General features: G+C 42.0%; 1 protein-coding gene across 5 annotated transcripts in view; it reads left to right on the forward strand.

Moving 5' to 3' along the window:
* The window catches only part of SETD5 (SET domain containing 5), a 66,144-nt gene that overhangs the window by 32,268 nt on the left and 12,395 nt on the right, over window positions 1-21,481 (forward strand). For all 5 annotated transcript variants that reach the window (XR_005103884.1, XM_037385283.1, XM_037385284.1 and 2 more), the window contains 14 exons: window positions 93-280; window positions 1,301-1,339; window positions 2,777-3,019; window positions 7,919-8,067; window positions 8,393-8,510; window positions 8,943-9,052; window positions 9,338-9,584; window positions 9,786-9,863; window positions 12,272-12,535; window positions 13,126-13,446; window positions 14,855-15,097; window positions 18,849-18,978; window positions 20,209-20,462; window positions 21,241-21,297. Coding sequence is in view for 4 of the 5 variants with exons in the window: in XM_037385283.1 (XP_037241180.1) it covers window positions 93-280; window positions 1,301-1,339; window positions 2,777-3,019; window positions 7,919-8,067; window positions 8,393-8,510; window positions 8,943-9,052; window positions 9,338-9,584; window positions 9,786-9,863; window positions 12,272-12,535; window positions 13,126-13,446; window positions 14,855-15,097; window positions 18,849-18,978; window positions 20,209-20,462; window positions 21,241-21,297 (2,441 nt within the window). In the remaining variant the exon portion in view is untranslated. The remainder of the gene's footprint in view (window positions 1-92; window positions 281-1,300; window positions 1,340-2,776; window positions 3,020-7,918; window positions 8,068-8,392; window positions 8,511-8,942; window positions 9,053-9,337; window positions 9,585-9,785; window positions 9,864-12,271; window positions 12,536-13,125; window positions 13,447-14,854; window positions 15,098-18,848; window positions 18,979-20,208; window positions 20,463-21,240; window positions 21,298-21,481) is intronic.

The following is a 21,481-nucleotide window of genomic DNA, read 5'->3' on the forward strand; positions in this document are numbered from 1 at the left end:
GATCATCAAGTTGTCTGATGAAAATGGACATAAGAGTAAGCTGCTCTCTGGGATGAATAAAAACGTTGCTAACGAAGCACTGTTCTCTGTAGGTGGGGACAGCAGTGCAACTGAGAGCTGGGATGAAGAACTTTCTCCCTCTACGGTGCTGTACACAGCTACGCAGCACACCCCTACAAGCATCACGCTGACTGTCAACCGTGTCCGTAGAAGCAAACCTAAGAAGAGGAAGAGAAGTACAGAAAAAGCTCGCACTGCTCCAAAAGCCAAAAAGATCAAGGTGTGTGGAGTTGAGACAAGGTTGCTGCAGTCCCTACCAAATGTTGTGTGGAGTATTGTTGAGAGCAGATTGACAAGCTGGCAGTAGACAAGAAACTTTTGTCCTTTCAGGAATTGCTCTTTTCTGGTGTAATAATGTGATGCCTTGTATTTGTGACCCGGTAGAGTACAAGCTGTTGGTTTAAAAATTGTTGTCCAGTGCTGTCCATTCATGCTCAGAGCTTGGACTCAATTACGTATTTTCCCTTCTGCTCTACTAGGATTTGGGGAAGTAGCACTTGCAGTCGAAAGGGGCAGTCTGTGAATGGAATGAAAAATGAAGGGAGCGTGGCATTTCTTAGTAAGCTATATTAAGGAATCTGGGCTGCAGAGCTTCTTGGCGCTGTTCTTCAGGGACAGAGATAGTGACTGTGTGGAAAACTATGTAGGTAGTGATGAACATTTGTTGAGGGCTGACTTCACTGTCTTGTTTGTGAGGGTTTGGAGACTGAAATAATTTGGATTGCATATATTAGAGTGCAAGTGTGGGAGCAGCTGGTTCTTTCCCATTATCTGCCAGCTTTACCGTGATTTTCCCCAGGTTAGGTTTCCCTTGAAGTTCTTCTGGTAGGCACTGATTAAATAAATGGGAGCAGGAGCCATGTGAGGACTTCAGTTTTTTTGTTGTGAACCAGTTTGATTTTGTTGCTGGCCCTTTCTTCTGTCAAAGCAAGTGGGGTTAGTCGGGACGGTTTTGGTTTTGATCTTGAGATTTTTACTAAGTATGAGGCAGGCCTTTTTAGTTCAGAAGTCCTGGCTGTCAAGCTTTTTGGTAGTTTCCACTGGATTTGCATTGCAGAGTCTTTTTCTTCAAGTCCGTTGTTTCTTGTGTGGGTCTTCCTGTAATTCTTGCCACCTTTTGTTAAGAGTTGGTCTGTTGGAGCAAGATCTAGTGTGGTTTTGGGATGATAATTCTGAGGAAATATGTAATACTTCAGTGTTGTTTTTTTTTCCTCTCTATCTCTCCTTGTTCGGGGGACAGGCCTTTCGAGAGGGATCACGAAAGTCTCTGAGGATGAAGGTGAGTAGAACTAAGAACGCTCTGTGGTAGTGGTGGGGGTTTTGCCCTGTATTTTGTGCCTCTCTTGGTGTGCCTGAGAGATTTCTGATTGTGGGACCAGCCTCAAAATAGTCTTAAGCCTTATCACGCACCACAAGCAGGCCTATTCAAAAGGGTATCACAAGAGTTGCCCTTTGAACCTTTCTTTTGCTTCAGATAGCTTTCTGTAAAGTACTGTCATCCAGTTCCAAGAGGTATGACTGATTCATGACACTTGGGAGTGGGGTGTTTGATGTAAGGGATGTAGGACTGGTTGTGGCCACTCTTCTGGGCTGTTAGTTATCATTTGATTGCATCAAAGCTGTTTTAAGCTTGGGCATCAAAGTAGTACACAAGTTTAATGTTGGGAGTCCTTAGCAGCGTTGCATTATTTCTCTGCACATCCTCTTACTATGGATGGATGGATTGATATATTTATCTCTGACTTTCTGCAATACTGGTAGGTGTGGCTACCTGATAGACAGTTTGTTTGGCAAAAAACGTGGACTTGCACTTTGAGCTAAACGTGATCCTAGAGACACTGTAGCTGACAGTGCCTTCTAGGAGGTGGCTCGGAGGAAACAGGACAATCCTGTAGTGTGTCTGTATGCACCTATCTCCATAGGATGCAAGTGCCTTGAGAGGGTAAAAATACATGAAAACTTAATGCTTTTAATATGTGTGATGGAAATAATGATTGTTCTTTAGTGGTCCTTGTCACTAATACCTCATTGTCACATATGTCTCAGTCCCTTATGAGGCCAGTTAAGCTACTAACCTGGAATATTATTTATTGAATTACTTAAACTATTGTCAAGTACCTGCTTCTTTTTTCCCCTCTCTTACAAGATGGTATAATCTGATTACCTGATTTTGCCCTCTCTTCTTTACACTGCTTAGGACTTGCAGTTTTAAATGTCCAGGTATTAGCTTATGCTCTACATTCAGTTTCTTGAAACCCTGATGACCATTTAGCTAGAAGGTTCAGAACTATTTTTGGATCAGTCACTGCAAAGATTGGGATTCAGTCAGCGTCATATAGCATTATGTTGGACATGAGTGGGCTGACTGTAGGACAAGCCTACATGAGATTTATTTGCCTTTGTTTGTTCTATTCCTTTGTTTTTTCTATGTACATAATTATTTTTCATAAATGACTTTAAAAAACCTTTTCTGGCCATGTAGTGCCAAGTACTCTCAAGACATCTTAGTCCTGCACAGAGTTGTCTGTAGACTCCAAAGTGGCACTGTTGTACAGTGTTCTGGAGAATGAAGGTTCAGAGAAAGGTGTCCTCGTTATGAGGACATTTTCTTTGCTTGGAATAGATTTGCCCTTTTTTGTAGCATATTCGTATACTCAGAGCACTGTGGATAGGTTTTTCCCCATTGTGTGCTAGCCATTCACTTTGTTGTTTGCAGAATTCCCCTTCTGAAGCGCATGCCTTGGATGAAAACACAGCTGAAGGGTGGGAGAATCGAATACGACTCTGGACAGATCAGTACGAAGAAGCCTTTACTAACCAGTACAGCGCTGATGTACAGAACTTGTTGGAGCGTCATCTAAATTCTAACAAAGAATATGTGGGCAAAACTGCTATGCTAGACACAATCAACAAAACAGAGTTGGCCTGCAATAATACTGTTATTGGGTCCCAGATGCAGGTAAGAACCATTGCGACAGAAGTAGGGTAGGTCAGGTCCTCTGTTTTCTAAACATAGGCATGGGTGAGCAATAGCGTAGCTGGTCATAGAATTTCGGACCAATAGGTATAGATTTGATATAAAAGGGAACAGAAGAGATGCCAGTGCCAAGATAGATTCAGAAACACTTGCATTCAACCAAATAGATGTTGCTAAGCTGGGGTTATTTTGTACAGTTCTGTGGTATACTTCCAAGGTATTTTACTGTAAGTACTTTTAATCGCTGAATGGCTTGAGGCAGAACCAGATCTGTCACTTGCTAGAGATTAGGAGATTTCCTGCTTTCCAGCTGAGTTTTCCTGTCCTATGGGGTATTTTTTCTTTCTTTTTTTTTTCCCCAGCTCATGTTGTGTGGAAAGCTATTTTAAAGAAACTTTCAAAATTATTTCAATATTTTGGATGACTATTTGGACTCTGGTGACTTTCAAATACTGCACAACTGCAATTGATTTTAGGCAGCTGTCTCTCCCTAAATTTTCTGTTCCAAGATGTGCAATGATTAGTGCTTTACCAGCTTTATGGAATGCGTGTAGACAAGGAGAAACAGGAAGAGGATGTGTTTGTGTGGTTTATGTCCTCCCCAATACTGTTCTCAGCTGATATTTCATCTAGTCCATGCTTTATTGAACAGAGAGCAGCATTCCCACTCAGTTTGGTCAGACAAGGACATCTTCCTTGTCCAGGAGAATGGAGATAGGTGCAACTGAAAAGGATGGGCTCCAAAACATATGTGGGGCATCTCTTCTGTAGAGGGGGAGCAGAGTCAGAAACCTGACTATCAGGTATATGTTTGTGCTTGAATCATTCTTGTTTATATCAGCTGACTCACTGCTCTCTGAAGTCCACATGCTTCCTCCCACCTTAGCCCCTGCTTTCATGTAGGTGAAGGACATCAGGCAGAGCACAGATATTGTCAGTAAGGGAGAGTGCAGAAAGAGGACTTTGAACGCAACTTCCTTCCACTCTTGCCTCTAGTTCAGTAATAATAAGATTTATTAATAATAAGGTTAGGGAGAAACGCTTCTACTTGGCTATGTGAGTAGCCTTCCCAAAGAGAGCAACTGAGGAAGTACAGGAAAGAAAAAGTTCTGCTTCTCTAGAAATCTTACTATTTTCTGAGGCTAAATGTAAACTCATATATCTCCTTCACATGAGTTTTAAAGAAAAGTCCTGAAATAAGTAATAAAATATATGCTGTTTCTTTTTATCACCTTCATAGATTACAGCAGGACAAATGATTATAAAAGATATCATACCTAAATGTGCTTGTTCTTGTCATGCTCTCTTGCCCTCTGCCTTCCCTGTACAGACATAGGTTTTCCCACAGGGAGAAGTGGCCAGCATCCCTAATCAGAAGACTCCAAATGCAATATACCCCAAAGAAACAGAAAGATAGAAAGTTGCAAAACTTCATAGTGAGCTGCAGTTACTCTAAACAAGCTGTAGGTAGGTACCTATCATTGCACATGCTGGGAAAGTATAAAGGGTCTAGTGGCTGTGTAGTTCCTCCTGGATACTGGGGACAGACCAGGTGGCTGTCCCAGTCTGCTGCTTGTCAGCTCTTATGTCCATGTTTTCTCTGCTCAGCAGATGGCTGTGGAGTGTTGCAAGGATGATAGCCTGCACAGGTGTGGAGTGCATGGTCTCTCATCCTGTGCTTTATATTTTTGTTCCCTCATTTGTCTCATCTTTGTTAGTCAAACCGAGAAGGCTTCTTGGTTTGCTTCAGTTGTCTTTTAACTAGATGTCATTACTGGACATAAAAATAGCTTTTCTGGGAGATAAGGAAATAGGTACCTTGAGCTAGAAAAAAAATAAATTAAGAAGGTCAATACGCAGGTAGCAGCTGTGTGTAGAAGATGGGTATTGTAACTGCTCTATTTGGCCATGAAGACTCTGGAGGGAGGAGAAAGGCACAGAAATAAAATGTTTTGTATGCCCTGCATTCTCTCACAGTTGAGAGAGTTGTTTGGCTTCAGTAAACAATGATGCAGGTGTATACTTTACAAAAGAAGAAGAGAGGGAGGGAGAGAGAGAGAAGAAAGTGTGACCTAAAAGCTTCCCCAGGCTGGGAAGAGTAGGGAAAGATGGGTTAAGAGTTGGACATGCAGGATCATTGGAATGTTTTGGATAAACCAATTCTCAACCATCCTAATAATGCAAAGGGAAACTTGTGAAAATACAAAGCTGTTAAATGTCATTAATTGAATCATCTTAGTGCTGGCTACCACCAGATGCTTGACAAACTGAACGCTGTAAATCACTTTTCTGCCTGCTGTTGACAACCAAATCCAGGGTCAGTATTTGCCCTTTGTTGCCTCTGATAATTGCTGACTTGAGCTCAAACCCCTGATTGATTTCACATTCTGAAGTGAAGAGCAAAAAAGGCCTTTATAAAATAAAGCCACTGAGTATTATGCAGATGTTGCTCTGCAAATATATCAGAACAGTTTTGTCTGATTAGCAGTCGGCAATCCCTAGCCTATGACATGAGCAAAATCATTTGTTCTTTTCACACATGAAAGCATGGCAGCTAATCCTCTTCATATTTCTAAATTCAGAGAACGAAAACAAGCTGAGCTAGGGTCTTACCAGAAAAGCTATAAGATCATTCCTGTTTTACCAAACTCACATAATTGTTAAGTTTTACAGATGCGGGGCTTCTCTTTCCTTCATGGGCTCTCTTCTCCTCCCACCACCCCACCTTATTCTTGTGTGCTCCCCAAGCTGTTTTCCACCATCAGGTGAACAATAATACAAGTCATCGTGGGCCAAATGTGAGAGTGAAGGCTACCAGACGTAAATTTGCATCTGTGAAAGAGAGAGAATTTGATAGAGTAGAATAATTTAGGTTGGGAAGAACCACTGAAGGTCATCTGGTCCAACTCCTGCATAGGGCCAGCTTAGATGAGAAACTGATGATAACAGGAAAAAAGTGGTAGTATAGAAACAAAACTATTCAACTGGAGACACACTTGTGTCTTAGTCCTAATTTATCTAACTTCAGATACTTATCTCCTTATCTCCTGTCACACAGTAACAAATCTAGTCCCATCTACTCATTCTCTGTTACCACTGTTGGATAGTACAAAGTATATCAAATGTTTTTAAAATAATTTGACCGCTGCTCTCAGCAATGTAGACAGTCTTATCACATAGTTCACTCGTGTCTTGGGTTTGTTGATCAGAAATTGGGGCCAGCAGTGTGGCTTTTTAGTTTGGAAATAATATTTCTTTTATGTCAGTTCAGTGGACTTGGGGAATCCTTTGTGAGCTCCTGTCAGTACCTGGGATACGAAGAGATGAACAACGCCCTGCAAGGCTTTTCAGAGCCTCCAATACATACAGGTTTTTCCAATTGCTGGCAGATACAGTGGTATGAAAAAGAGATACACCCTGTAGACATGATAAATGTAGCACTGGATATATCACGAAAGAGGAGATCTGGAATAGCAAGACCATTATTCCCATCTGCCTAGGTTTCAAATTAGTATTTCTATAAAGCTGTCTTTTACCCTGGACCAGAGTGAGTGAGGTCAACAAGTCAGATCTTACTTTACTGGGTGATCCAAGATCTGCAGTATAATGTCATTAAAACAATAGAAGTCTTCTTCCCAAAGAGATTTTATTCAGAGCACATAGGGGATTGCCACAAAAAAAAAAATATATCTGTGGTTCAGTACTTCCATATGGTCAGTACGAAGGGTTTCATTTGGTTCATGGCACTGAGTTTAAGGCAATAACTTTATTTTCACAAGGTTAGAATGTCATTGTCCAGACTGAGCGCCTTCTCAAGCTAATGTGTTTTTTATCCATTTGAGCAGACTGCTCAGTAGCTGTTTCTAACAATAGAATTTTATCAGGAAAAGTTGGGAGCTTGCTTTTAATAATCTTGTGGTTTACTTCTGATTTAGATAGATGACTGTCATTATTACTGAAGTAAGAACACTTATGTCTCAATTCACTCTGGAAGAGTATCAAAACTGGGTCCTTATGAGCAATGAATAGCATCCTTAGGAAAGAGCAGTTACAGCTCTTGTGGTGAGGCAGCCAGCCATCTTTATATAATTTTTTACTTGCAGAGAGGTTCACTCTGTTAAGCAGGAAAAGTGCTTTGTTTTTATAGAAGTCTTTCCTATGCCCTAGTGCTCATAATATCCCTTCCATTATTCCATAAAATGTATTGTATTTGGATGTCTGTGCTTAAAGAATGTTGTGTTTTCATGCTGTAAAGACACATTGTTGTGAAAATCCATTGTAATAGAACTGTAGACTTTTAACGTGAAGAAGATTCAGCAATCTGTCACTACTTAGTTAAGTGTATTTGTTCATGTTAAAAAAAAAATTATCCACAGCAGTAATTGAGCAGGTAGATGAAGAGAAGCTTCTGGATAGAGATAGAAACTGCCAGCTTAAGTCTTTGGCCTGTTAACTAGAGTTTACCACCCTCTGCAGAAGGAAAAGCTTGAGTTTTTTCCTCTGAATGTGTGACAACCCACAATTTAGGGAAGATTTGAGTTATTCTGGCTGTGAAAGTGGCCACAATTGCAGAGCAGTTCCCTGTTAGCAGCAACTGACAGGTCTGGTTATGCCTCCTAGCTGCAGGACTGAAATACTTGGTCTGATAGATTTGAGAGACTTCCTGTTGAAAGAAGGGAATAAATACTCTTTGCTTTTGATTAATGTTATCAACGTCATTGGTCATTACTAAACTATTTCAGAATAAGCAATATATTCACCTGGCAGAGTTTCTGCGTGTTGCTACTAGGTTAATTTTTCTCATCAGGTAGATAAAATATTCTTTATGAGTTTGAGGCTTTTAGTTTAAATTCTCATATTTTGCTCTGGTTTTTGTTACAGCTGCAGCTGGGAAGGGTGACTCGGGTTCAGAAGCACCGGAAGATCCTGAGGGCAGCAAGAGACTTGGCACTAGATACCCTTATAATTGAGTATCGAGGGAAGGTTATGTTACGACAGCAATTCGAGGTCAATGGGCATTTCTTCAAAAAGTAAGAGTACTATGAAGTGATTAGTATGAGAGCATCATGGCACAGAGAGGCTAGTGTCTCTATGGGATAATGCATACTTACAGGGTCTTTGTCAGCTGTGCCATCCATAGAAATGTAAAATCAAATATACAACCTCAGCTTGATGCTCTGCTTATGGACCAAACCCCTCTGAAGTAGATCTGTTAAAATGTGATGATGGAAGTGCATAAGCATCCAGAGCAATAGGGCTGATGGAAGTGCCACTTCCAATGAAGTGAGGGTTACCTGTTATAAGTGCCATGGGAACTGGGTACTTTAGGATTGAGACGTTCTGTTACTTCTCCAGGCCATATCCCTTTGTGCTGTTCTACTCCAAGTTCAATGGCGTTGAAATGTGTGTTGATGCCCGCACCTTTGGTAATGATGCCAGGTTCATCAGGCGTTCCTGCACTCCAAATGCAGAGGTAAATTCTCTCTTCACCATCACTGTAATTGCAAATACATGTTGTACGCAAGCTCAGTGCATTCTCTTTTTATGAATATTCAAACTTAAAATGCAGTAAATGGGGTAAATTCTCTGCATCTCTTCCTTGCTTGATGCTTTATACTTGGAAGATGAGAAAGTTTGGGAACATGAGGCTTTTTCTTTGGAAGGAAAAGGTTTCTTTCATGGCTTTCCTTTGGCTGCAGAATGATGGGGTAAGCAGGTGGTAGTGTAAGTAAGAGGAAAAGCATGGGATGAGACAAGAGCAGTGAAGCAGGCTTTTCCCTATGGACAATTAGGGATAATTATTCATGGAATAGATAAGAGCTGCTTTGCAGAAGGAGGCTTCCCTCTTGGAAGTAAGAAGAGCAACTTGTGGAGATGTTAGTTTCTTTCTACTTTGTTTAACAAGGTTCGTCATGTGATTGCTGATGGGATGATCCACCTGTGCATCTATGCTGTTGCCACCATTGCCAAGGACACAGAGGTTACCATCGCCTTTGACTATGAGTACAACATCTGGTGAGTCCTTCACCTCGCCCAGGAGCTCTCCACTGCCCTCCTGGACTGGACATCTTCCTCCAGCCCTTTCCTCGCATTCTACATTTTGCTCCGTTTTCTACTGAATTGCATTTTCCGGCTATTCTGTCCAGTTCTGCTGGCATATTCTACAATAGAGGCCATAAGGTAGCCTGCTGTCCTTGCTTTGGCACGTGGTGAGATGTTTAGTAGGAGATGCATTGAATGTCTCTGTACAAGGTTTGAGAAATGAAGAGTGACACAAATTATGTTTGTGTTTTGGAGCAGCAACTATAAAGTGGACTGTGCGTGTCACAAGGGGAACCGGAATTGCCCTGTGCAGAAACGTAGCCCAAATGCTGCAGAACACCTACCTCCACCTGTTTTAGGCACACTGATTGGGGCAGAAACACGCCGGCGAAAAGCTCGTCGAAAGGAATTAGAAATGGAACAGCAGGGCATTGCATCAGATGAGAACAGCAGTCAACAAACGGAGGAAGTTCCTGAGGTACCTGCAGCAGTCAGTGACAATGAGGTAAAACCCTCGACACTTTTATGTATATTTTTATCATTCAGTGGTGTGCAATCTGATCCAGTGCAGCACTGGGATCTTCAGAACAGAAACTGCAGGAGGCCTTTTTTAAACCTGTACCACCTTAGATTACTATAGGAATCTTGATAACTTTAAAACAGTACCAGATTTTGTTGACATGCTAAGTCTGGGCTTCTCTTTCAGGTGGCAGAGAAGGAGGAGACACGAGGGGAGAAAGAAGAACCTGTAGATGAGCAGGGAGTCTTGGTCCACAGCCGACGGGCAAGTACTTTTCTCAGTCTGGGTATTATCTCCCTTAGGACTTGCTTCATGCGGTGACCAACAGGTCCAAAATAACCAACGAGTTGGTTATCTCACTTCTTCCAATGCTAATTCCAACTGTCAGTGGTCTTCAATACTTTGATTTTTTAAAAAAACAAGCCAAACCAACACATAACCCAGAAAGCACCCAGGCTGACTCCACATCACAGGATTTATGTTAGGGTGCTGCAGATTAGAAGGTATATGACAGATTTATTTCCTGTTTGAAAGGTTTAACTGTTATTTTCAGAGCTATTCTATAGTCTAAAACATACCATTAACGAGATGGCACCAGATTCAAAAAAGGTAATTGTGCCCCCTTAATGTTCCTGCTGCCCTTCCTTATTGCCGGTACAAGAATTTATGGAGCCATATAGAAACAGAACAGTTTGGGTTGGAAGGGACCTTTAAAGGTCATCTAGTCCAACCCCCCTTGCAGTGAGCAGGGATTATCTTCAACTAGATCATATGATGAACCAGAAACTGATTTTTGTTAAAACTTGACAGGTTTTGCGGGTTAGGTTTGTTAACATGTATCTGTTCCCTGTATGGCCTCATAAACATGTTGCCGTGTCAGAAAAAGATAGGATCAATTGGCAAATGTTAATGAGGGGTAGACCACCAGCAGCACTGTTGCCACAAGTCAACAAAAATTGCTTTGTTATTTGTTACGAAATTCCTTAGTGCTCCCAAATTGTTGTTGTCTTAATCAGTCTTCATGATTGAATTATTTCTTAGTGCTCTTGGACCTTTGATAACACAGTTGCTTCTCAGCCTCCTTCTGTACTGAGGAGAGCTGGTTTGTGGGGTTTTTTTTCTTGTGCTTCTTATGGCACCTGAGATTGCTCCCTGGATTGGAATGTTTTATGCATGTGAATGGAGCTGTTCTGGCTTTACTTAATTCATTAATTAAAAAAAAAAAAACCTCAAAAAAATTAAAAAAAAAAAAAAAAAACCAAAACAGCTAACACACCACACACACCCAAACAAACAAAACCTAAGGAATTAAAAAAGAAAAAGCGCTCCCATCCTTTTACCAACAAATGTTGGAGCTAGGAGTTCCCTCTTTTTCATTTGTTCACTAAATACTGTAATCACCTGTCTTCCTCTAATACACTTCCATGTGTAAATTTCCTGAGAATGCTTTAAATATTAAAATAGTGCAGCAAGTCGCAGTGCCAAGGGCCATCCAGTGAAGAGATCATTGGATTATCTCATGGATTTTTTAGAACAGGCAAGATAAAGCAGTCAGTTTCTATTGAAATTTGAAGAAGAGCAGTCATCCCTCACGCTGGCCTTAAGCTTGGAGGGAAGAACCTGTTTTAATGCAGGGAAGCTGATCTCTGCCTGGGACAGTATAGTTCAAGATGACTAACTGAAGTGTTAGTTTCCCATGAGCCTGTAAGCCTTGTTCCTGTAGGTTGTACCAGCTAATCTCCTTTAATGAGATTCAGTTTTCTATACTTGGCACCAGGTAAATACCTGTATCTGTAGTTGTCCCAGTCTCTGATTTCTTTGGTGTGCACTGAATATTTTTGAATGGAAAACTGTAAAGGCAAGGCTGCTGTGATTGCGTACTGCTGTGTGCTTTAAGGTACTTTCTCCTCCCTGACAAGTCTCAGAAGGCACTTGACCCTACTTCTTAAAATTCATTTGATTCAGCTTGGTTTTTGCCAGTCACTGCAACATTATTGTAGTGGCCCTTTTACATGCGTAATTACCAGTTATTTCTTGACCCAGCTAGGTGATAAGATTTCTTGTCCTATCTGTTTACCTAATAAATACCTTTGTTTTGCTTCTCTGTTCTCTCACATTCTGTTTTTCTTATCCACGATGTAAGCTGCTTAGACAGGAGCTTTTATTTTTGAGCTGGGTGATCTCCTGACATCAGGGAAGGAATGAATCTGGATCATTTTAGTCAGTTTGTGTGGTGTTACACTTGCTGCAAATTACTGATTCACTTCTGTTGCCTCTGGGTTCTATTTGCTTCTAATGTTTGGTCATTAGCGAGAAGCTCTATTTGTTTCCAAGTCGTCTCTTCACTCTATTTATTCTTTCTTATTGTTTTTAGTTCTTCAAAATTATGCATTTCCTTGTGGCTACTTTATAAATATAACTCAGTAGTATCTAAGTGGTCCTATTTAAGAACAAAGTCTGGTTCTTCTGGTTACTCTATGAACACATGATTATGTTGTTATTCTGGGAAATGTGCCATGCTGAAAAATGCAAATATCTGAGAAGAACTGCTTCTCTCTGTCCCCTTTCTGGCAGTTGTTCTCCTTCCTGTGCTGCATCCCATATCTGTTCTTGCCTCCTCCTCTTTATGTGCATAATTTGCAGGCTGACTTAAGTTTACTGTTGTGTTCTAGTCCCGGGAAGACAGGAAGGTAGAAGCCATCATGCACATGTTTGAAAACCTGGAAAAGAGAAAGAGGAGACGAGAGCAACCATCAGATCGTAACAGCACTGATGCTGAAATCAACATCAATTCTGAAGCTCCTGAGCTGGACGAAATAAAAACAGAGACTCCTGAAACTGAAGATGGAAGTTCAGCACTGAGTGCTGCTGTTTCAAATGTTTCTAACAGTAACAGCAGTACTGGGGTGAACACACGACGGTCTTCACAAGTAGTGGTAAGACGAAGATAGGACTTTTTAATAGCTTATACCAAGCTCAGATGGAGGTTTCAGTCTGGGTGTAGGAAGACTGCTATTGGGTCTCTCCAAGTCTTCTGTTTTCTGGGCTGAACAAGCCCAGCTCCTTCACTGAGTGGGCCCCTTCTGTACTGGTGTGAGCTTAAGTTGGATTCATAACTGCAGTGACTGAGGAATTCTTTTGCTTTTTTCTTTGGATTTTTGGCCAGGTCTGCTATGGATGCATGTGTTCCTATTACATGGCAGGGCCCAGATACTTGCCTGGAATGATACATGTCAGCTCAGATCAGGAGTAAGAGCAATTACCTTGAGACAAGTGACAAGTTTCATGCTTCCGCTTTCTTCCTTAAGACCATTGTTCTGGTTGACCCCTTTAAGAATATCGCAGACAAAATGATAATGTGCCGGTAGGAGGGTCCCCAAAGCCATCTTATGAGCCAATACAAACAGTTCAACCAGATTTTATGAGTCAAGTAGTGTCATTAAATAAATCTCAATCCTTGATGCTGTATGCAGAGGAAAGGAATGCTGTTTAAAGGTGCTTGGACTAATGACAGTTTGTGTTGTAGGATGCTGTCCCCGAAAAAACAGTTACTAAGCCAGCTCCAGCAAAACCCTCCAGGCCCCGACCAAAAAGTCGCTTCTCTCGATACCGGACCAGTTCAGCACAAAGACTGAGAAGACAGAAACAAGCTAGTTCCCAGCAGGCTGAACTCGCACAGGCTGTCCCAGAGGAAGGAAGCACTGCCAGCTTGGTAACCACAACGGATGTCAGCAGTGTAGAAGGTCCAGGAGAAGGCAGACAGTTGACGGGATCTGACCCAACTGCTGTCCTGGCTGCGGGATCTCAGTCTAATCGAGCTGCAATAAAATACCCCAAAACTAAAAAGGTATACTTGATTGAGCGTTCAAACTGGAGAGGGGAAAAAAAGGGTTTGTGTGTCCTTTGGGGAAAACTTGGCTCAGGGGAAACAGTTCTTCAAAATAGTTGGAATTACGTGACTTTATATTGACTGTGTTATTTGTTCTATAGTGGCTAAGAGCCCTCATCATGGTTCAGAGTCTGGCTGCTCAGCCCTGTACACAAAAAGATCAGAAAAAGAAATTGGGTGATCTCTTCAGCAAGTCTACATAGACCTTAGATGCTGACAGAGTGGTACAGGTACAGTGGGAAGGGTCTCGCGTTTGAGTACGGCAGAGAGTCTAAAAAGAGTCAAGTTAAACAGCTCTGTGTGTGCAGGGAGAAAACTGCTTCCAGCTTGAGGGGCTCTGGGAGAGAAGGGTTAGAGGGGCTTGGCGACATAAGGAATTGGGTAACGGAGGCTGAGCCCTGGGTGAAGGAATCAAAAAGCAGGTGTTTCAGTACTGCCGTGGAGGGCAATGAGAGGCTTGGGAGGTGGCTGGCACAAAGGCCCTGAGGACAACAAGCTGTGTTCCTGCAGGGGAACAAGGTACTAGTAGAAGGATGGGGAGAGCTGATGTGTTTGGATTGATACGCAGTAAGCTAGAAAAAGATTCTGGCAGCAGCCTGCAAAAGTAGTTGGTACAACTCTGATGGGGTAGCTGGCATTTAAAAACTAGATGCTTATAGTTTGGAAAAAGAGTATTAGCTTTTGGGCCCAAAAGAAAGGACATTAATTAGAAAAGGTTGGATGCATATGATCTCAAGAAGTTTTCTGTGTATTGCCAATGACTTAGGAGCAAGGAGAAAAAGCCTGTTAACCAAGAAAGTTACCCTAAATCAAGCAGCAGAAAGGTATAGTGAGACTTCTTTGAATAAACAACAAAACCACCTTGAAATAAGCAGGGTGTTGCATCTTGTGAAGGATATTAAACCAGAAGTTCTCTTCTGTATACCGGCAAGAGAATGAAGAGAAAAAAGTGGAGCCATTATGTAGTAAAGATTAGTTGGAATTTAAAAACAAATTTAGGATGGTAAAAACATGTTTGATGTGGGAATCAATGGCAGTACCTTTTTGGGCATAAATTAATACATTTAGGCTTGCAGCTAGAAACTAGTTTTGAACACGGTGATCAAGTTTTGGAAGAACGTTCTAATGAGATTAACGGAGCGTAAAATCAAGCTATTTTTGTAAAACTGGATTGCCTGTCGTTCTGCCTGCAACAGATGAGAGTTGGGTTTGATGCAGGAAGTCCTGGCTGTTTACCTTCCCGTTGAGGAGGAAGGAGATTTTAGCGTGTGGGCTGACCTGAGCATTGCTTCCCCATACGCCTTTGTGCCATGTTACCTTTCTTCACCTATGCTAGTTGCGTTGACATGTGTGTTTTCTCCTTCAGTATCTTGTTACCGAATGGCTGAACGACAAGGCAGAAAAGCAGGAGTGCCCTATTGAATGCCCTCTGCGCATTACTACAGACCCAACAGTTTTGGCAACTACTCTAAATATGTTGCCAGGTCTCATCCACTCCCCACTAATTTGTACCACACCTAAACACTACATCCGTTTTGGTTCACCTTTCAACCCTGAGAGACGTCGAAGGCCCTTTCTGTTGGATGGAATTTACAGCTCCTGTAAAAAGGTATTTTTGCTCATGTCTTACCTTAGAAGTGTAGAATGATTTAGGTTGGAAAAGACCTTTGAGATCATCAGGTCCAACTGTTAACCCAGGACTGCCAAACCGTCACTCAACCATGATGCTAAGCACTGCATCTATGCATTTTTTAAACGCCTCCAGGGATGGTGATTCCACCACCTCCCTGGGCAGCCTGTTCCAGTGCTTGACCACCTTTCAGTGGAGGAGCTTTTCCTAACATCCAGTCTAAACCTTCAGGAGCTATACAGTCATCAAGCTTTTACTGGCACCCTTGTAAAGTTGCTGTGTTGTTTTTGAGCCTATTTGCATGTATTCCTGCTGAGCTGGCCTTACCTGGTGTGTCCATGCAGTTTGCAGACAATGACTGCTGACCCTCTGCTATTGGGGTTCAGTCTTCATCCTTGCCTTTTCCCATGGTCGAATTACTGTTCTGTGACTCTCCTCTTAGAAACATGTGCTTCCAAGTCTGCAGTGGCTGTTTATTGTCCAGCAAATGCAATTCAAGGAGTTTTAATTGTTGCTCTTAGAATGTTTTATGTTACTACTTTCACAGAGGATGTATTAGCATTGTGGGGATAGGACAGTGTTGCAAAAGACCTCAAGTCAAGATCCATTGTCTTTGGAAAGCCTTTGTTTAGCAAAGCTTTGAGTTTGCCTGTTCACAAGAGCAAGCCCACAGCTCTTTGGTTTGGGATCATAGACTTGTCTATCCACATAGATACTTGTGGCCATGCAGGAAGCCTGAACTGAGCCCAGCTGAGGACTTCATTCCTCCAGAGATCGTACATGGCTAGTAAATGCTGGCATTTACCCATCTCCAGGGAAACAGTAGTCCGTGTTAGTTTGTTCAGTCAGATTTCTGTCAGAACCCATCTTGCCTGTCACCTGTCAGCTTTGCTCAGAGGCTTTTCCAGTTTCTTTGTGATTACCCGAGAACAATTTTATGGAAATCTGTTCTGATCTTCCAGTCTTGGCAGCTTTCCAAGTCAAGTACCATGTCCTGTTTCTTTGCTTTCTTTTGAGGGAGTTTTTCCAGAGAGAAGCTTTGGACTTTACTGCTTCCACCTTCAGCCAATTTGTTGTCGTGCACTAACAGGCACCCACAAAAAGAAGCCAAGGTCTCTTTTGGGTATTTCCTTTGTAGATAAAGCTCTTGAGAGTTCGTATTTACTCATATGAACAAGCCTATGTTTGTTTCCATGTCCCTGGGCAAAGTGCTCATGCATCTTTAAGCTGAAAACTGCAAGGTTGAAACTGGTTTTTTGAACCTTAACAGTGTCTTTGAGCCTCTTTAAGAGTTATTCCAAGTTCTCTGCTTGGTGCATTTGCTGTACAACTAGCCAGCAAGCTCACAGTTGAGTGAAAACTGTTGTCATGGAACAAGTCTTCCAATCTCTTGCTACATTTGGTTGTTTTCTAGTCATATGGTAATTCTCACTACTGGAGAGGGAATTGACTAGTCTCACTATGGATAACTTCTGTATGGTCTACATCTGAATCTGAGTGTTCAAAACTGGACATTGTGTTGCACCTGGGGCATTTTCAAAGCAGAAAGTTGCTCTGTCTTGTAGTCTATGCCCATTTTGTGCGTCCCGGTATGATTGAGTTTTCTTTGATAGGTTGATTTAGACTTGCATTCAGTTCATGATTTACTGTGTGTGTTAGAACAACCCATTAGTTTTCTAGTCTGTAATTTTAGAAGTGATTGTTTCTGGCTTTATATGGTACTTTGTTCTAGTGTGTGCTGAGCTGTGTCCTGTTTTTCCCAATCCACTTCCCAATTTAGCCAGAAAATCTTGAATACTGTCTTCTAGCATGTTCTTGTTTGCCCCAGGTTGGCTTCATCTGAAAACTTAAGTAAACTTAAGTAAACTGTTCCATTATCTAAATAATTAATAAAATACTGAAAGCTTCTGTGTCCAGAACAGATGTTGCAGGAAGTAATTTTTTATGTTTCTATTTTTTGAAAATAAATAATAAATAACTAGTTAGGAGTTTCACCCACTTTGTAGGAATTCCCCAGCTTTTTCATGGCAAATGATTGGTAACATTCGGTGGTTTTATCACTGACAGTTTGGAGAGGTAGAAAAAGCCTGCTTCTCATGTTCAGGAATATTTAGAAGGAAGACATCCTTCTCAGTCACCTGAGGTCTAGAAATGGTCCAGAACTTGATGACATTGTTCTCTCAAGACCTGATCTTTCTGTCCTGTCTGTTTCTGACTACTCAGTCAGGAAGGTTGATTTATAAAGGCTGTTGAAATAAATCATGTATTTTCTTGGAATGTCATCAGGCCTCTTCCTTAAACTACTGAGGACTGTGCCAAAAAACCTCAGCTGATGATCTCAGTTTGCATCTGAAGCATGCCAATGTCTGAACCTCGCAAGGAAACCGAACTGTTTAACCTGCTCACGTTAATCACACACGGTACAGTGACTTGGCTGTTGGATCAGATGCTGCATTTGAGGTAGCAGTGCTCCAGACTGTCTGGCACTTCTCACTTTTCCTGGTGGCTGCCGCAGAATCCATTGATTTTATGTTTGAACGGAGAAGAAGCGTCTGCTATATGGTAGTGAAGGCCATCAAAACAGATCCTATCACCTGCTCTTCATCCTCACATTGAAGTTTTTCACTTTGAGGATTTGTTGCCACTGAGTTTCTGATGTACTTTCATTGATACCCTTGAGGAATCATAAGACATATACGTGTATCTCTAATAGGATACATATTGCTGGCATGCAGATGAACTGTAGATTACTGAAAGGTAATCTAGGATTTTACCTAAAGGGAGAAGAAAAGGCTGGTAGAGTCCCTTGGGTAAAATGCACAAGTGCAGATTACTGTTTGGGTTTTTTTCAGCAGTTTGCTGTCATTTTACTGAATCACCTGTGTGTTTTCCCTTTCATTGTGGCAGTTATTTTTTTATAGTAAAGTAAAGGTTTCCTGCCTGCCATCCTGAGTCAGTTTGTATCAGGATGCAGGGCTGGCACACCCACTGCAGCAGCTGATTTGCTGAGACTGGCACGGGATGTGAAAGATTCTTTATTTTCTCCATGTTCAGGAGACCACCATGACATTTATCTCCTTTATTAGTAGGTGAATAAAAGATTTGCCTTTATTATTCTGTTCTTATTTTAGCCCCCTTGCAAACTGCTGCTTGCATTTTATCAGATTTTTTGCTCTTTGACTCTGGCAGGGAGCACAGTCCTGGAAGAATTATGTGATTAGACTCAGCCATTTCTCTGCTGGAATTGTTAGAGCAGAATCTATGTTAAGCTCTAATATGCCTTAGTGGAGCAGGGGCACAGTGTGTTTGTGCTCCTGGGCAGGAAACAGCTTTTTTTGCCAAAATCGGGGTTTTAAGATGATTCATCATATTTATCTCCCTTTTCTTTTAATTGAGAATGCTTTTAGTAGTTTTTAGCTGCCAGGGTTTTGCATTTTATCTATTTATAATTTGCTCTTTACTTATCTTTGTGTCACTGCTGAAGACTGCTGATCCCCAGAATACATCTCATCAAGAGCACATAGTCAGCCCCATCACAGTAGGTGGTAGACTCAGTGCTAACAGCTGTGTTCTAACAGGTTCCTGTCTGAGCGCATGCGAAGGAGGTAATATCAGTGTTCTGAGCAGTCTGCCCTGCTGCACAGAAGTGTAGGAGTTTGAGTGCATCCTGCAAGATTACATAGAAAGTACAGGAGGGGTTGCACGTTTATGTAGTCTTGTTCTGTTTCAGCGCTGGATCAAACAAGCCCTGGAAGAGGGAATGACTCAGACCTCACCAGCTCCGCCAGAGAACAGAGCCCAATGTCTATACCAAAGTAACGAGAACAGCAGTTCTTCCAGCATCTGCAAAGATGACACAGGTAAGTGCTCAGCACCATCAGGGCAGTGTGGGTGCTTGAGTGAAGCTGGGGAAGCTGCTGAATAAGAAAGGCAGCTGTACAGGATGACATACTAATGCGTACTGCTGCTTGATGGCACAGCTTTGTGGCAGGTGTGAATGTTACTTTTCCATTCATTCAAATTTCTGCAGACTCATTCTAGCCTGAGCATGTGTAAAGTTTCTCAGTATTTTCCTGTGAAAAGATAATCACTTTATTTTGTATCGTCACCCTCAGGCAATCCTTTGTCCAATGGCAGGGAAGGGAAAGAGTACAGTATCATCTCTTTTCAGCAGGATGCTGTTAGAAGGACAGCTAAATGTCTACTGACTATAGGAAGATGTAGCAAAGCCTCACAGACATGTATGTAATAAGCGAATTAAGTAAGTCTCAAAGATAGACAAACCAAAATCTGTGAGTAAAGTAGCAGAATGGTTTAATATTGCGTCTGAATCTTTCTACAAGGGTGAAGATCTGCCCAGTTAGGGATCAGTTTTCCACGGATGACAGACAGGAAGCTAGACAACACACAGATAATGCAGAATTGATTATTGAAAAGTAAGATGAATGGGAAATGAACAGAATGCCAGAACCGATAAAGGCACATCCCTGAGCAAGACCTGAAGAAGCAAACAACTGAACTGCAGAATTTACTGAATACTCTGTTTTGTTTTGTTTTTGTTTAAACTGAGCATCAAAAAAAGATACTATTTTGAATAGGGGTAGGCCTGAGAGAAAGGCATTAATCCTTTGTGGGAGCGAAATGTACTTGGGCTGTATTGATGTAGCCTATAGGGAACTATTAGGTTCAGATAATAACTGAGCTGCCTGTGTTTTCTTTACAGCAATGAATGTGATGTGCTCTCTGACCCCTCTCCTCCACTCTCCTCTTCTCTCCTCTTTCTATCCTTCCTGTCTTCCTTGTCCCTATCTCCCTCTACTGCTTGCTTCTACTTGAAATATTTCCTTTCCTTGTTCACTGTATATTCCTGACTGTGCATTGTTCTGTTGCCAGTATCTAGACACGTCTCAAGATTGGTATAGAAGTACTTCAGAGGTACCTAATTTTTAGGAATCTTTCATAGTCACACTGGAGTCCCATGGGCTCTGTTTGGGCTGGGAGTAGGGGGAAGGAGATGGCATGTCATTTGCACATGGTTAGTGGTTAAGGTTAATGGTTCAGCCCTGTCCTCAGCTCAGTTTGTTTTTCAGACTTGCTGAGTCCCCTGAAGAAGTGGAAGTCTCGCTACTTGATGGAGCAGAACGTTAAGAAGTTGCTGAGGCCGTTGTCTCCTGTCACCCCTCCACCTCCCATCCCTTCAGTTCCTGGCTCAGTGAGCCCACAGCTGGCTACGCCTGGCTCATCGCTGCCAGGAGAGGAGGAGAGTCGCAGTGGTTACGGCATGATGTTCTCACCAATTCCTTCTCTGGCTGCTAGTCGCTGCAATACTCCACTACAGTTTGAGGTAAATCTGACTGGGGACTGGGAGTGCTAAAAAGAGAGTTTCTGAGATTCCTTAGTTTTCTGAGTGTTGCTACTTTGCAGAGGGCAGTGACTCCTGCTGTATTTCTCTGATGACAATGTACCGCTGAGAAACCTTCCTTTCTGATTCTGTTTTAGGCCTGCTCGGTAGCATGGAAAGGAAAGTGCTTGGGAAGGAGGCCTTAGCTGTGCCATCACATGCACATGCTGCCTTCCACTGATAGGTGCTCAAAGGATACGACATTTCTTAAAGCTGTCCATTCTCATTTATTCTCTTGACTTCAGCTGGAAAGGTGGCCCAAGTGGATGGAAGGAGACATTTTTGTTTTCTAGTACAATGTCTGTGAAAGTTCACTATAGCGTTCGGGGAATCTTATTTGACCTTTTGGGCAAACCCAGACTTTCCATCTCTCCCATGTTCTCAGACTAAATGCCATAAATGGCTTTCTCTGTGTTTCATGGTGCAAACTGACAGCATCAGAAGTGTAAAGAATAAGCTGCTTTTCTTAACATTTGTGTCCTCTGTTTTGGGTACTAAGATACAGAATGAAACACAGGAACCCAGTCCTGCCTCTGTGCTTCCAGGAAACTCTAGAAACCACTTAACCAATGGAGTTGCCATCCAGCCTGGGGCCAGTTCCTGGGGTAGTCTTTATTTAGAATAGTCATTCCTAACCTCTGTGCTTGTTTTTTAATTGATTTTTATTTTGCTTCCTGACTTTTGAAGTAGGTGAATAACAAAATGCTTTTTCTTCCTCTAGAACGTATCGTCCCCTGAGAGTTCCCCTGCACATAGACCTGAGTCCATGTCACCTGAGGTAGTTATCACACCACCCTGATTGCATTTGGGGCTGGGAACGTGTGTGCTTGTGTGTGTATTTGAGGCCATGGTGGGAGGGAAGGGACGAGAAGTGTGGAGACTAGTGGGAATAAGAATGGAGTTTAGTCACAATAAGGCTGAGGAGAGTTTTCAGGTTATCACAAGAGAGCAAACAAATCGAA

This window comes from Falco rusticolus, chromosome 4, assembly GCF_015220075.1.
Source record: "Falco rusticolus isolate bFalRus1 chromosome 4, bFalRus1.pri, whole genome shotgun sequence".
In the NCBI taxonomy this organism is placed as follows: Eukaryota; Metazoa; Chordata; class Aves; order Falconiformes; family Falconidae; genus Falco; species Falco rusticolus.